The 14,240-nt window shown below is 49.7% G+C and overlaps 1 protein-coding gene across 1 annotated transcript; it reads left to right on the forward strand.

The window, feature by feature from the left end:
* The first annotated feature begins 1,265 nt into the window (after window positions 1-1,265).
* On the forward strand, window positions 1,266-7,350 carry LOC125546996. Its single transcript, XM_048711059.1, has 6 exons — window positions 1,266-2,610; window positions 3,628-3,719; window positions 4,378-4,452; window positions 4,763-4,824; window positions 6,159-6,228; window positions 6,331-7,350. Exons 1-6 carry the CDS (start codon window positions 1,398-1,400, stop codon window positions 7,066-7,068), a joined length of 2,250 nt encoding a protein of 749 aa, XP_048567016.1. The 5' UTR covers window positions 1,266-1,397; the 3' UTR covers window positions 7,069-7,350.
* Window positions 7,351-14,240: the final 6,890 nt, after the last annotated feature.

Here is a 14,240-nt window from a genome sequence, read left to right on the forward strand (position 1 = left end):
AAAACATAAAAAAATCAATAAAATAAACATTTTTAATTAAGCATTTATTCAAATGTTTGAACATTATTCGAAAAACATGAAAAATCCCAGAAAAACTTTTGAAAGCGGAAAGTTTTTGTGAACAAATTTTGAGAACAAAGATATTTATGGAAATTCCAAACAGTGTTTGACATTCCAAAAAATTTTAAATTTTGTGATAGTTTTTGAAAAATCCAACCATTTACGAAAAGGGGAACTTTTCAAAAAGGATAAAAACAAGTAACACAAAAAACAGTAAACAGAAAAAAACAGTGAGAATTTTTTGAATTTTCTGAATTTTTTTGGAGATGCAAACAATTTTGAATCTTTGAACATTTATTGAGAAACAAGGACATATTTTGAATTTGAGATTTTTGAACGTTTTTTGAAATACAGAATCATTTTTGGGAAAAAAACAAGAACATTTGTTGAAATTTATAAAAAAAATAAAAGGGAAAAATATAAAACAACAAAACAACAAAAATAAAACGGTCGCATTGTTAAAAATAATACAACTCCCCCTAAAAAAAACCTCATCCTCTAGGTGGGAAATTTTACAACACCCTCTATACCATAAAACCTCATCCTCGCCACCGCCTCCACCGTCCACGGTTGATTCCCAGCCATCCTCACCGCCACCGACCAGCGCTCCACCACGGTGGCGGCTTGGAGGTCGCCCCCCCCCCCCTGCCTTACCGGGAACAGCCCGATGTCCTCTTCCCTAGCCCACGGCGGCCGCGCGTCGGAGCTCGAGGCAGACCAGCCTACAGCGCGCACGCATCAGAGCTCGAGCGGGACCAGCATGCAGCTGCACGCGAAGCTCAATTTTTGAGCAGGACCGGTGCATGGGTCGCGGCCGACGTGAACCTGGGGGCGGCCTCGATGGACCAGCTCCTCTGCCCCGGCTACATCGAGCCGAATCGATTTGCTGCATCGAGCGGACTTGAGCAGAACCAGGGGCTGGCCTCAATTATAATTCAATTTTTTTTAGAGTGCTTTATGCTACTCTTTAGGGATCATGTTGTAATTTTTTACAGGATCTGTTCTGCTGCAGCACACATCATACCGTAAAGACCCACCAAAACATTTTGCAATATACCCTAAAACGATTTTACTGTACGAATTTTTAGGGCATATTTTAGGGCATATGCTATATGCTATAGTTGCTCCTGGGCAACCTCGCGGCGTCGGAACCGCCGTGGCCTCTACGAAACCTACACCACAAGTCCACGAGCACATCTCACCCCGACGCGGCAGCCAAGTTTCCGATCCCTGCAAAACTCGGGCCACAAACGAACCGACCCCCCACACGCGCAGGGGCTCCCTCGGCGAGCGCGGGCACCGCACGAATCCCAAAGCAGCCCGTAACCCTAGCCGACATGGCCGGCGGCAAGCGCCGCTACAAGCGCAACCCCACCGCCGGCGGGCCCCGTCACAGCGCCGGAGCCGGGCGCCGCCGCTCGCTCCCGGAGCTCCCTTCCTTCGTCTCCCCCACCTCCGTCGCCGCCGCGTTCGGCCCTTCCTCCTCGGGCGGCCGGGGGCGCGGCCGAGGCGGCCGGCGCGGCGCCGCGGCGGAACCCGCCAACGCCGTCCCCTTCAGCTACACCGCCGCCCTTCGCCCGTGCCCCGCCTCCGCCGGCGGGGCCACGCGGGCGCTGGAGGTGGCCATAGACACCGGCTCCTGCGCCGATCCGGCCGCCTCCGCGTCGATGTACTCGTACGAAGTGGTCGGAGGGATCGGGCTTGGGTTCCACGGCGACGAGGAGGCGGAGGGCCAGGAGGAGGCCGGTGAGGGCGCGCCGCATCTTGGATTGGGATTCCACGGTCGTATCGAGGAAGAGATGGACGCGGAGGTTGAGGAATTGGAGGAGGTCTCCTTCGTGACGCCGAGGCAGGCTAAAGGCAAAGGGAGGCAGAATGGTGGATTTATCTCCATCGGGGGAGTCAGGATCTACAGCGAGGATACCTCATCACCGGAATCAGAGGGGATGGGCGACTCCGATGAGGAATCAGATTCCGATTACGAGGTGAGAGATCGCAACGCCGATGTTGATAGCGGTGAGGAAGATAGTGATGATGATAAGGGGGATCCGGAGTCTGATGAGGACGGTTCGGGGTCAGACTCCGAGGAGGGTCTCAGCATTGGGGACTCATCGGTTGATGATGAGATTGTTGCCGATTACATGGAGGGGATTGGTGGCAGCGAGGAGCTATTGAGCAGTAGGTGGTTGAATGGCATGAAATTGGTTGATTCAGATGATGATGAGATGGATACAGACGATGATGAGGACGGGTTCCTAAAGAAGGGCAAGGAAAAGCTTGAGGGTTATGCACTAATGCGTGCATCTGAGCAGTATGGGATGAAGATGCCCAACTCGGCTGAAAGGCGGAAGGGAAGGAGCTCTAATGGCAGGGATTGTGACAGGGGCCTGGCTAGTATACAAGTTATGGGGCTGGAGGATGTGATGATGGTAAAGGATGCAAGGATGGCAAATCGGTCAAGTAAGGGTTCGAAGGCTTCATCGTCCTCACAGCTCTCCAGGTCCTGGCCCGATGCGGCCAGGAAGAGCAAGAAATATCAGAGGGTCCCAGGTATAAAGCCTTCCATGTTTTGTGCTATTTTTCTTTGTGGTGTGAAGTAAGATTGTTAGGTTGAATTTTATAGTTAATGTGGAAAAACAAAGTAACTCTGCATGCCATGCGTTTAGACTTTGTCTGCAAGTGAGAATCAAAACTCAGTGAATTGGAAATTTTGACCTTACAAATATCATTTTATTGTTAATTCTGTAGTTTTTGGCTATCTATTTCGGTATAGAAGAGTTGAAGACTATATTTCAGTATGGATTGAATCTATATTTAGTTTGTATATGGAAGCTAGCTTTGAACTTTAGTATTACATACTCCTCTAGCTCCTAGTTGTAAAAAGGTGGTATGCTCATATAAACCGCAAAACATAGGTTACGTGTTGGGAAACCCGCCTATGCTTTGAACAAACAGTCACTAGGCTGCCCGTAATGGGAGTATCATAGGTAGTATCATGCATGCCAACTAAGCAATTTTGATGAAGTGGCATAAAATTAAATGAAGAAAGAGAGGCTTGAGTATCATATCATAATACTGTATCATATTAAATGATGTGCTACTTTGTGTCATGCATGGCAATAAATGTAGTCTTTTATGATACCAACATATGATACTATGCATTAGACAGCGGTAGACTAGTATCATATGCATGATACTAGTATATGATATTCCCCATTACAACCAGCCTAAAAGACTTGTTTATTCATCTTTGTATTACTACCTCCGTCTCGGTGATTAAGTCATTCGCGTAGTTCTAGGTTGACAATTTAACTATCTAAATATGTATTATATGTGACAAAAAATATATATTTAGAAACTACATCGATGTAGAAATCTAGTGATATACTTTTCATGACATATAACACATATATAATTTCTCAAATCGATGAGCTAGAGCTACGCAAATGACTTATTCACCTAGACAGAGGTAGTACTATATTTATGTGTGTCTGTCTCCTCGTGTGTTTGGATTTTTTTTCTGGATTTTTTTGTACAAAGTCATAATATTTGGCTTATGCGATTTAGGTGAAAAAAAGAAGCACAAGAAGGAACACATTGCAAAGAAACGCCGTCAACGGATGCTAAGTAGAGGAGTTGACTTGGAGCAAATCAATACTGTGAGTCATATAATTAGGCTTTTTTACGGAACTTGGTTATTCTGAAGATCTTTGCAAATTTTATCTGTTTGCTTGTTTCTAAAGCATCATAACTGGAATATTCATGTTATAGTTTGCTATTGCCACCCAGTTCAAGATCAGTTATATGAGCATTTTATGAACTATATGATACTCCCCCTGTCCCGAATTAGTTGTCTTAGACTTGTCTAGATATGGATGTATCTAACACTAAAACATGTCTAGATACATCCGCATCTAGACAAATTTAAAACAGCTAAATTGGGACGCAGGTAATATAATAGACAATGCTGCTTTATATCAAGTTGCAGAATAGGAGAAAAAAATGGCTCTTGTTGAAACTTAAAACGTCTGTGGTGAAATGCATGAAAGGAGTGCGATATTTACTACTAGTTCTATCAAATCATTTTCATTTTGAGCGCACTCGTGTACATTGGTCATTCGTGTAATTTCATCTTCACATTTGTTTAGAATATACGTGATAATAGTGATGCAGGTGCTGATGACGGTTGTATGTTTCTTGTTTCACTCTTGCTCTGTTATGTCATTATGTAGCTTTTCGAATGTTTTCAACCTGCCCATATTAACTTTGAGCTATCTTGTTTACTGAAACTGGATTACTTCTCTTTCTGATATGCAGAAACTGAGGAAGATGGTTGTCAATCAACTTGATATGTTGTGCTTTCAGCCAATGCACTCTCGGGACTGTTCTCAGGTATGGGTGCCATTCAGTTGCTGGGTTGCTTCTTGAAGCAAAATTGTGACATTATTAAAATATATCTCAAATCAACTTATGTGTGTGATCTCTACAGAAGTGCTACTTTTTTTATCCACATTGACAACAAACTGTATATGCCATTGCTTGGTAGACTGTAATCAACTTACTTGCACTATGAAGCAATTAAAGGGGAATTTAGATAGGACATAATGAAACACTAATACACTGGTGCTACATAAATTAATCAATTTATCATCCTTTTGTGCCCACATGGATTACTTATTATGTTCTTCCTTAATGTTTGTAGGTACAACGCCTCGCATCTATTTATCAATTGAAAAGTGGGTGTCAAGGTTCAGGCAATAAAAGGTAATGCTAAAGTGGAATATGAGCTTTATGCTTTCCATCAAGTAAATTATCACAGTAATAGCACTTCATGTCATCTTGAATCATGATGCATCTGGCTTGTACTTTCATAATAATACATGTTCCCATCTCTTGGATGCTGAATATTGTTAAGCTAAATATCCTTGGGATATGGTTCTGTTGCAGCTCAGTAAGAAAAACACCAAATTGCAGATACCATTTATGTGTGTTCTTGTCTGGTTGGAGTGCCAAAGATCTTTGCATCATTCATCGCCACCATGCCGCCAAGTGGGCATGGAATCAATTGTTTTATTATCTTTTACTTAACAATGCCTGTGCAACTTTGGCAGAAATTACTGGTGTAGATTCATACGTATTTATTGCAGTATGTTATAATCTTGAGGCAGAAGGTGCATTACCTCTCCTGCAATTATCCATAAGTCCTATTGTGGACAATGATAAAGGGATTAGTGGCTCACCAACCACTGTTCTGTATTGCATGGGCATTGATACGAGACGTATGCCACTGACCTGCACGCTGATCGTGCTCAGTGTGAATACTGTCTAATAAGACAAATGCGTAAGCGATGTGTCCGTGAATATAGCAACTACCATAACACGGTTATCTTACCGTAATGGTTATGGGACAGTTTGCTGCAGAATATTGCACCTCCCATTCACAAGCATGTGTTGCAATGCACCTTTTTTTTCTGTGCTTTTCATGTTTAGTCACTTTGTTGATTTCCTTGGTTTTGTTGTTGTTTTATATATCACTTGCGGAAATGTGATTAGATAAGTGTGGAAACATGTTAAATGGTTAAGATCAGAAATGCTGCTTCCTTTTGTCACTACCACATGACCAGGTAAAATTAGTATTACATGTGGTAGCGCATTATGTTTAATATTTACTCCAGTGGTTAAGTCAAGTAAATAGAAAACATTACTCCACCTCTCCATCATTTTACCCTCGATATCATTGAATAGAAAATGCATCGCATGTGCCTACCCGGCTACCCCGGCGTGGCTGCGGGAATTGGTTGCAATATGTAGTGTTAGAATCACTAGCTCTCTAGCTGCTGCCCAGGACTCTCTAAAGAGATGTGCTTCTCACACGCAATGAGCTACCATTAGTGGGAAGCTTTATTAGATATCTCAATTGCTACAAGCTTGCATTTTACATATGGGGTGCTTGCTTCTTATATAGGCTGTAGGGGTGATGCTACAGTAGCTGACCTCCACAGCTCACAGCCTAGCTGTGTGCTCTAGTTATATAAGATTTGTGTCAAATGTTGTTAAAATATTGTTGTTATTCGGTACCAAGTAATCCTGCCTTACAGGTTTGTTACGGTGACATTAACTGGACAGTCTTCGATGCCATCTGCAGATGGTCAAGTTCGACTTGATAAGGTAGGTAGTCTTTATGTTTGCATTGCTGGGACTATAGTCTGTGATATTTCTCTTGTTTCTCAGCTATCTCTTTGCTAATTATGGCTTGTTCACTGATTCCAGCTTTTGGGGACTGAGCCTGAGGACTATAGTGTCAACTGGAACAGCTCCAAAGGTCCAGCAAGAGCGAAGGGTCTTTCAGCTCCAGGGAAATTGGCGAGGCACAGCGATTCTTGTGGGAAGAACGTTCCAACGAAAAAGGTCTCATTTGCGGAGCGTCCTGTATCTTTTGTGTCTTCTGGCACTATGGCGGAAACTGTTACCGAGGCAGTAGCAGTTGGCTCAACTTCTGGCGATGTGTCATGTGAGAAGGTTGTTGGAAGCGACTCCAAGCTGGGCACCTTTGAGACGCACACCAAGGGCTTTGGTTCCAAAATGATGGCGAAGATGGGATTCATCGAGGGCACTGGCCTTGGCAAAGATGGCCAAGGCATATTGCAGCCTGTCCAAGCAATTCAGCGTCCCAAATCTCTTGGGTTGGGTGTAGAATTTGACAGCGAATTGGAGGCAGCCAAAGCAAGGTCAGAGCCACCGGCCAAAGCAAGGCCAGAGCCACCGGCTAATGCAAGGCGAGAACTGAGTAGAACCAGGTCAGAACCGAGGCGCAACACACGGCCACTGGAGATGTACGACTGCGGCACTTTTGAGAGGCATACAAAGGGTTTTGGATCCAAAATGATGGTGAAGATGGGGTTTGTACCCGGTTCTGGCCTGGGGAAGGATGGCCAGGGTATTGTCAACCCCTTGACCGCGGTAAGACGACCGAAATCGCGGGGGCTGGGAGCTACCGACAAGTACTAACATGTTGCGACATCAAGTTTGCTTTTTATTTATGTTCCTGTCATGTACGTACTTGTTGCCTCTTGGATCACCTAGGTGTGTGTATGCAGGGAGAGCACAGCCTGTTGTCTGCGGCAATAGCAGGCGTCAGGGTTTCGATGCCCCTTTGCAGTTCAAGTAGCCATAGGATTTCCCTTATTTACATTGCAACAAGACATTACTGCTGTTGTTTATCATGTTGATTTCGCAATCCTCTTATCAAGCATTCTGATTCAGCTGTGCTATACAACTTTTCTCTTACCAGCCGGTGTCTACTTTATTCTTTTTTGAAACAGAAGCCAGCGAGGGTCTACTATACTCGAGCAATCGAACGCTTTGCTGTGACAAATATTAATATGCAATTCCTTTTTAGAGTTTCTGGTTGCAATGTGCATATAAACTGACAATATACCATAGTAAATAGAGCAGCGTTGCAATTGTTCCTATGAACTGCATAGTTGAGACTTTCATCGAGGCCAGGAGAGTTACAGGACCATTCTTACAACCAGGACGATGTATGAAAGGTGTAACCATGTCCTAGCATGCTCACAAACTGCATCCCTGAAAAAAAAAGTTGCTCACGGACTGCACACCGGAGTGAATTTCGTTAGGCTAGAAGTAGCTGCACTGAGAACAAAGAATTTCGTTACAGGACCATTCTTACAGGCCGATGTATGGAATGTTGCTCACAAACTGCACCCTGGATTGAATTTTGTTATAGGTATATAAAAGCAACAAACAAAGAGCGCGAACATCTGTTGGTCTCTTGGTAAACAACTGAACGATTTGACTTGACGATCTATATACACTCAACAAATAAAAACATTCAATTGTGCCGCAAGACTGATAAAAAGATGAACATTGAAACATTGATGTATCGTGCTAAATATTTGGGCGGTACTGGGCGCCGGTCGACCGGCCCAACTTTGGGCCGGTCGATCCCTGTGCGTCCGATTTGGCATCTCCCAGCCATCAGATCTGGTCAACGCCAGCGTCCCCCGTCCTCTCTTCGTCACTAACCTCTTGCATCCTCATTATTTTTCCTCAAATCATATCAACGAGCAGGGGAGAGAAAAAAGAATGGAGTCACTAGACCCAGCACGACCCCATCGGGTGTTCCCTTGCGAGGCGTGGGCGGCCACGTTCATCGCCGGTGTGTAGTGCCCTCTCTCGCTTGCCATCGTCCATTCCCGCATGGCTGCGTGCCAATCCGGCCCAAAAAAGTGCTACAAAACAAGATGTTGGAACCGGCAGGTGCATTTGCTGGAACCGGCGACTAGAAATGTTACAACCAGCGACACAATTTGCTAGAGCCGACGGCCACATTTGCAGGAGCCGGTGACCGCATATGTTGGCACCGACGAAACTAAAAACTGGAAACATCGTTCTCAAAAGCTACTACCGGCAAAATAAAATGCTACAAGCGATGAATAAAAAAATGCTACTATCAAAAAGGGAATTGTTGCGATTGGCGAAACCAAAAGCTGGAACCAGTGAGGGGAAAAGCTACTACTGGCGGAAAAAAATGCTGGAACCGGCGAATCAGATTGGTGCTAGAGGATGAAATTGCTGTGACCCGCAAAATAAAAAGCTGGAACTGACAAATTAAAAAGTTGCAACCGGTTAACTCGAAAAAAGCGTAGCAGGAGGACGGCAACATGGCAAAAAGATGGTGTTGCAACCGCATGGATGTGCGAGTGTCGTCACCTCGAGCTCGCAGGGGAGCGCGCGGAGAAGACCGAAGGTGCGAGATCATGGCAGCGAGGCAAAAGATGCTGGGAGAGGAGGGAGTGAGAGACATCGCAAAAAAGGAGACAAAATCCATGGCATGGTGAAAAGCGGCGCCGACCAGCAGCAAGAGCATCAGATGGACAGAGGAAGGAGACGCCTTGTGTAGCTAAGAATGAAGAGCTGGTCCGATTGAGAAGATAAGGCTTGGAAAGCGCATGCGGTGGTGGGCCTGACGAAACACTCGTGGGTGCAACGGGGAGCGTCTGATTTTGGTCGATCTAACGACGCGCGCGCGACCGGCCCAGCGCTCGTCCGGTCGGCTGCCGTAAAACGTTTCTCTAAATATTTTTTTTCTGTGAATACGCAAGCTGCGTATCTTTGTATTGATAGAAGGAAAAAGTAGCATGAGAATACAACGCTTACAGGGCCATGTACACAGGAGGCATGGTGCACAAGCGTTGAAGCAAATTTGGAATCAGGGGTCTGCTCAGCCCTAAAGTCTAACCTAATAGCTACTCGCCAGGGATGATGTTAAGTAGCCCTTTGGCGCCTGCCTTTACCCATAGGCACGCCTCATCCTTGATGGTGTCGGAGACGAGGGTGAGGGAGTGGCTCGGTCGAAGATGCACGTGTTGCGGTGTTTCCAGAGCGACCACGTCGTGGACGCTCTCACGCTCCACCGTGCTCCTTGCTCCCACGCCGGCGGCCACTCTGGCCTCGGCGTCCACCGCCCCCGGCGTCGGCCACTCCGACTACGCCGCCCAGCTCGCCGTCATGGCTCCCTCTCCCTTCCTACCCCTCGCCGTCGGGCGATCCCGCAAGGATCGCTGGCTCGAGTCCAGCCCCTCCGTCGAGGGATCCCCACTCTCCTATCGCCAGGCCCTCTGCCGCTCTCCGGCTTCGGGGCCCCGCGGCTCGTCTCCCTCGTCGGCGACGCGACCCTCGTCCTCCCCGCCTGCCGCGCGTCCCTCGCCGCCTGCCGCTCGCCCCCCCAATCAGCTCCGAGATCTGCCGGATGCCGACGGGCGCGGCGGGCTTGCACGATGCATGGCAGGTTGCCCGGGGCCGCAAGCGCCCTCGCCCGCGTGATCCCCGCCGCCAGCGCCGGGGCGCCGAGGCCCGGCCTCGCCCCCGCCCCTCCTGGCTGCGCGAGGGGGACTGCCCGCGCTGCCTCGACACCCACCCGCGTTCTGAGTGTCGGAAGGACATCCGCTGCGCAAGTTGTCGTTTTTTCGGCCACATAGCTAAGCAGTGCCATCTCCCCCGTGCCGCCCCTCCCTCCGCCGACAGCCGCTCCCCCTCTTCTCCAGCGTCGCGTCCCCTCCCCGTTGACGGACGGCGTCCGCCCTGCGTTGGCTGGCTCGGCGGCGTCCACCCGCTCCTCGTCCGGGCTGCTCACGCCCGCGTCCTCCGGGCAGGCATGCACCGCCAGCCAACGCCTCTCGTCGACTTCCCCCGCGTCCTCCGGGTGGACCGCGACGAGCCAGCTCGACGACCCCTCGCCGGCGACCACGGCGCCTGCGACGTCCCCGCGCCCCTCCTTGCCTGCCTCGGTTGGCTCCTCCGTCGCCACCCCGCTTCCCGCCCTGCAGCGGCTGTGTGCTACCTGTCCCGCTCCCAGGAGGTCATCGACGCCGAGCGCGCTCTGGAGCGCGAGCTCCTGTTCATCGTCGCGGGTCGGCGCACTGGTGTTTCTCGCGATGAGATTGCTGAGGCCCTTCGCTCCCAGTGTGACCTTGCCGACGGCGACTTCTTGCTCCATTGGCACGCTCCGGAGGACTTCCTCATCCGCTTCACCGACCCCTCGCTCCGCGCCCGCGTCGCCACCAGCCGGGTGCGCACGCCCCGCTTCCGTCTCATCTTCCACCCATGGGGCCGGACCGCGGGCTTCGAGCCGGTGAAGGCGCGGTTCCTCGTCTCACTCAAGCTGTTCGGTGTCCCTGACCATGCCTGGCACCGTTCCACCGCCGAGACCCTGCTCTCCTTGTTCTGCAAAATCGAGCACCCCGCGCCGAAAACTAGGGACATGTCCGACATGTCCGTCTTCAAGCTCACGGCCTGGACCATCAACCCCGACGCGATCCCGCGCTCCTCCGAGCTGCTCGTGCAAGACGACGACGCGGTGGACCTCGACGCCGACCCGGATCGTGCGGAGCGCTTTGCGCTCGGGCTCGCGCGCTTCCCCGTGCGCATTCATGTCGCCTCCTGTCTTGACTACCGCCGCCCGTCTCCACCCTCGCCGGCGATGCTGGCTCAGGGCCGAGCTCTCCCCCGCTCCCCCACGTTGGCCGCGGCAACATGACTTCCCTCCCGCCCAACCGGACAACGCGCTCCCTCCTCCTTGCCGGGACGGCCGCCGGCGTGGTCGCCGCCGGACGCACGGGCCTCCACCGTTCCGCGTTTCGGATGGGATCCTAGGGCCCCACCCCGGCAGTCTCCCACCTTTTGACCGGGTCCCCGCCCGTCAAAGGCTGGGCTCCCCCATCGTCACCACTCTGTCCACGCAGCTGGCCCACCCCGACAACCCACCGCCTGTTGATGCGGCCCACCCGTCCACTCCTATGCTTTCCTGCGGGACCCAGGGGGATGGAGACGTGGGTGATTTGAACGAGCCAATCACTACCGTGCCTTCTCCCCCAAGGTCTGAGGATCGTGCCGTTGTGCCCCTCCCGACCACGCCTGTCTCCAGCTGCCACCCCTCCCCGCCCTTGGATCCCGCGCCGATCCTGCTTGGCTCGGATTGGTTGGCCGGCTCGGCCTCGGATGCCCCGCCTGGCGAGGCCCCAGCCTTCGATGCCGCTGCTGTCGCCGATCGGGTCCCTGGGGCCAACGTGCTTGACCCCGTCGCCTCCCCCCGGGCCCGCGCCCGTCCCGTCGCTGCATAGCGCGTCCCCATGCATGGCGATCGTCCTCTCTCCTGTTGCCACCAACCCCGGCCCCAGCTCTGCCCCGCCCGATGCTACTTTTGAGGCTCAGCCACCCAACTAGGAGCCAACTACGGCTGGGATGGATGACCTAGCCATGCAGTCCATGCAGATGGCCACGAACGACGCCCCCTTGCCTCCCTTGTTGACGCGATTTCCGTCAGGGCCTCTTCCCTCTTGCCTGCTCCCAAGCCACGGCGTAGAAGAAAAGAACTGCCAGCTAACTTTACGCCAAGGCGCAGTTTTTGGATCGCCCGCGCTGATCTTGGCCTCAGTTCGGAGATGAAAGCTAAACGGGTGCTCCTCAGGCGCCTTGGCCTCATCGAGGATGATGATTCACCCATCCCCAACGACGTTCTCGACAAGTATGCCCTCCTCTTCAAGCAGCCCCTGGCTGTGGACGTCCTGCAGGCCTTCGCGGACTTCTTTGGTTGGCAGCTCCCATCTTCGCTGCCCGAGACCACCCGTGCGGCGAGCGCACAGCTCATCGAGGCTTAGCACCCCTGATCTTGTAACCCAAACGCCTGCATCTTCTTTTTATGGATTACAACTTTAAAGCCATCTTCTGGAACGTTCGTGGCCTCAACTCCGGCGCCAAGCGAACGACTGTTCGCAGCGTGATCACCGCTGCCGCCCCGTCCATCGTTTGTCTACAAGAAATTAAACTCGCGATTGTCACCGATTCCATTGTGCTTGACACGCTTGGCCCATTATTCGAGGATTACTTCTTCCTCCCCGCCACCGGCACCCGTGGGGGCATCTTGCTTGCCTAGCGACGATCAGACCTCTCCCTCTCGAATCATGTTGTTAGACAACGGTGAACCTTCGAACCATGAAGAAGCAATGGCGGGCCCAGATTCCAACAAATGGCTTGAAGCCATGCAATCCGAGATAGGATCCATGTATGAAAACAAAGTATGGACTTTGACAGACTTGCCCGATGATCATCGAGCGATAGAGAATAAATGGATCTTTAAGAAGAAGATGGACGCGGATGGTAATGTTACCATCTATAAGGCTCGACTTGTCGCTAAGGGTTATCGACAAGTTCAAGGGGTTGACTACGATGAGACCTTCTCACCCGTAGCGAAGCTGAAGTCCGTCTGAATCATGTTAGCAATTGCCGCATACTATGATTATGAGATATGGCAAATGGACGTCAAAACGGCATTCCTTAATGGCTTTCTTAAGGAAGAATTGTATATGATGCAGCCGGAAGGTTTTGTCGATCCTAAGAATGCTAACAAGGTATGCAAGCTCCAGTGCTCCATCTATGGGCTGGTGCAAGCATCTCGGAGTTGGAACATTCGCTTTAATGAAATGATCAAAGTGTTTGGGTTTATGCAGACTTATGGAGAAGCCTACGTTTACAAGAAAGTGAGTGGGAGCTCTGTAGCATTTCTCATATTATATGTGGATGACATACTTTTGATGGGAAATGATATAGAACTTTTGGACAGTATTAAGGCCTACTTGAATAAGTGTTTTTCAATGAAGGACCTTGGAGAAGCTGCTTACATATTAGGCATCAAGATCTATAGAGATAGATCGAGACGCCTCATAGGTCTTTCACAAAGCACATACCTTGATAAGATATTGAAGAAGTTCAATATGGATCAGTCCAAGAAGGGGTTCTTGCCTGTGTTGCAAGGTGTGAAATTGAGCTCAGCTCAATGTCCGACCACGGCAGAAGATAGAGAAAAGATGAGTGTCATCCCCTATGCCTCAGCCATAGGGTCTATCATGTATGCACTACTAGGGAAAAGGCTAGCAGCAGCGCGGGTTTTAGGCCTATCAGCAGCGCGGGTACCCGCGCTACCAATAAGGCGCTACAGCTAACTCTTAGTAGTAGCGCTGCCTGTACCCGCGCTACCACTATTGACTATAGCAGCAGCGCTTTTCAGGAACGCGCTGCTATTACTTAGCTGTAGCGATTTCCCGGTCCAGCGCTACTATTATATCTTTCACCATTTCCCCATTCCGGCTTCGATAAACTGCAATTTCCAGATACTAGGTACTACTAGATATCAATTTCATAAAGCATTATAGGTACTAGGTAGTACTCCCTCGGTTCGAAATTACTCGTCATGGTTTTAGTTCAAATTTGAACTCAAACCACGACGAGTAATTTGGAACCGAGGGAGTACTAGATAACAATTTCATATATACTCAACATGCATCCTCAAGCAGTACAAGGTGACATCGACGACAATCATCATATTTAGTTCTAGATGATATCGACGGCGATCATCATATGTAGTTCTACATGATATCGATGACAATCATCATATGTAGTTCTAGATGATATAGCCACATACACATATGTAGTTCTAGATGATATCGACGACGATCATCATCGTCAAGCCTGGGCGGTGGGTGTTCTTGATAGTAATTAGGATGGTCTGTCCAGCATGAAGATTCTTGCCAACGAGGAATCTCTTCCACCCAACCAAGTTCAAGTGTGTGCGACCATCTGTGCCCATGCGGTAAGTACATGTG

The sequence above is a fragment of the Triticum urartu genome, chromosome 1 (assembly GCF_003073215.2).
Source record: "Triticum urartu cultivar G1812 chromosome 1, Tu2.1, whole genome shotgun sequence".
Taxonomy (NCBI): Eukaryota; Viridiplantae; Streptophyta; class Magnoliopsida; order Poales; family Poaceae; genus Triticum; species Triticum urartu.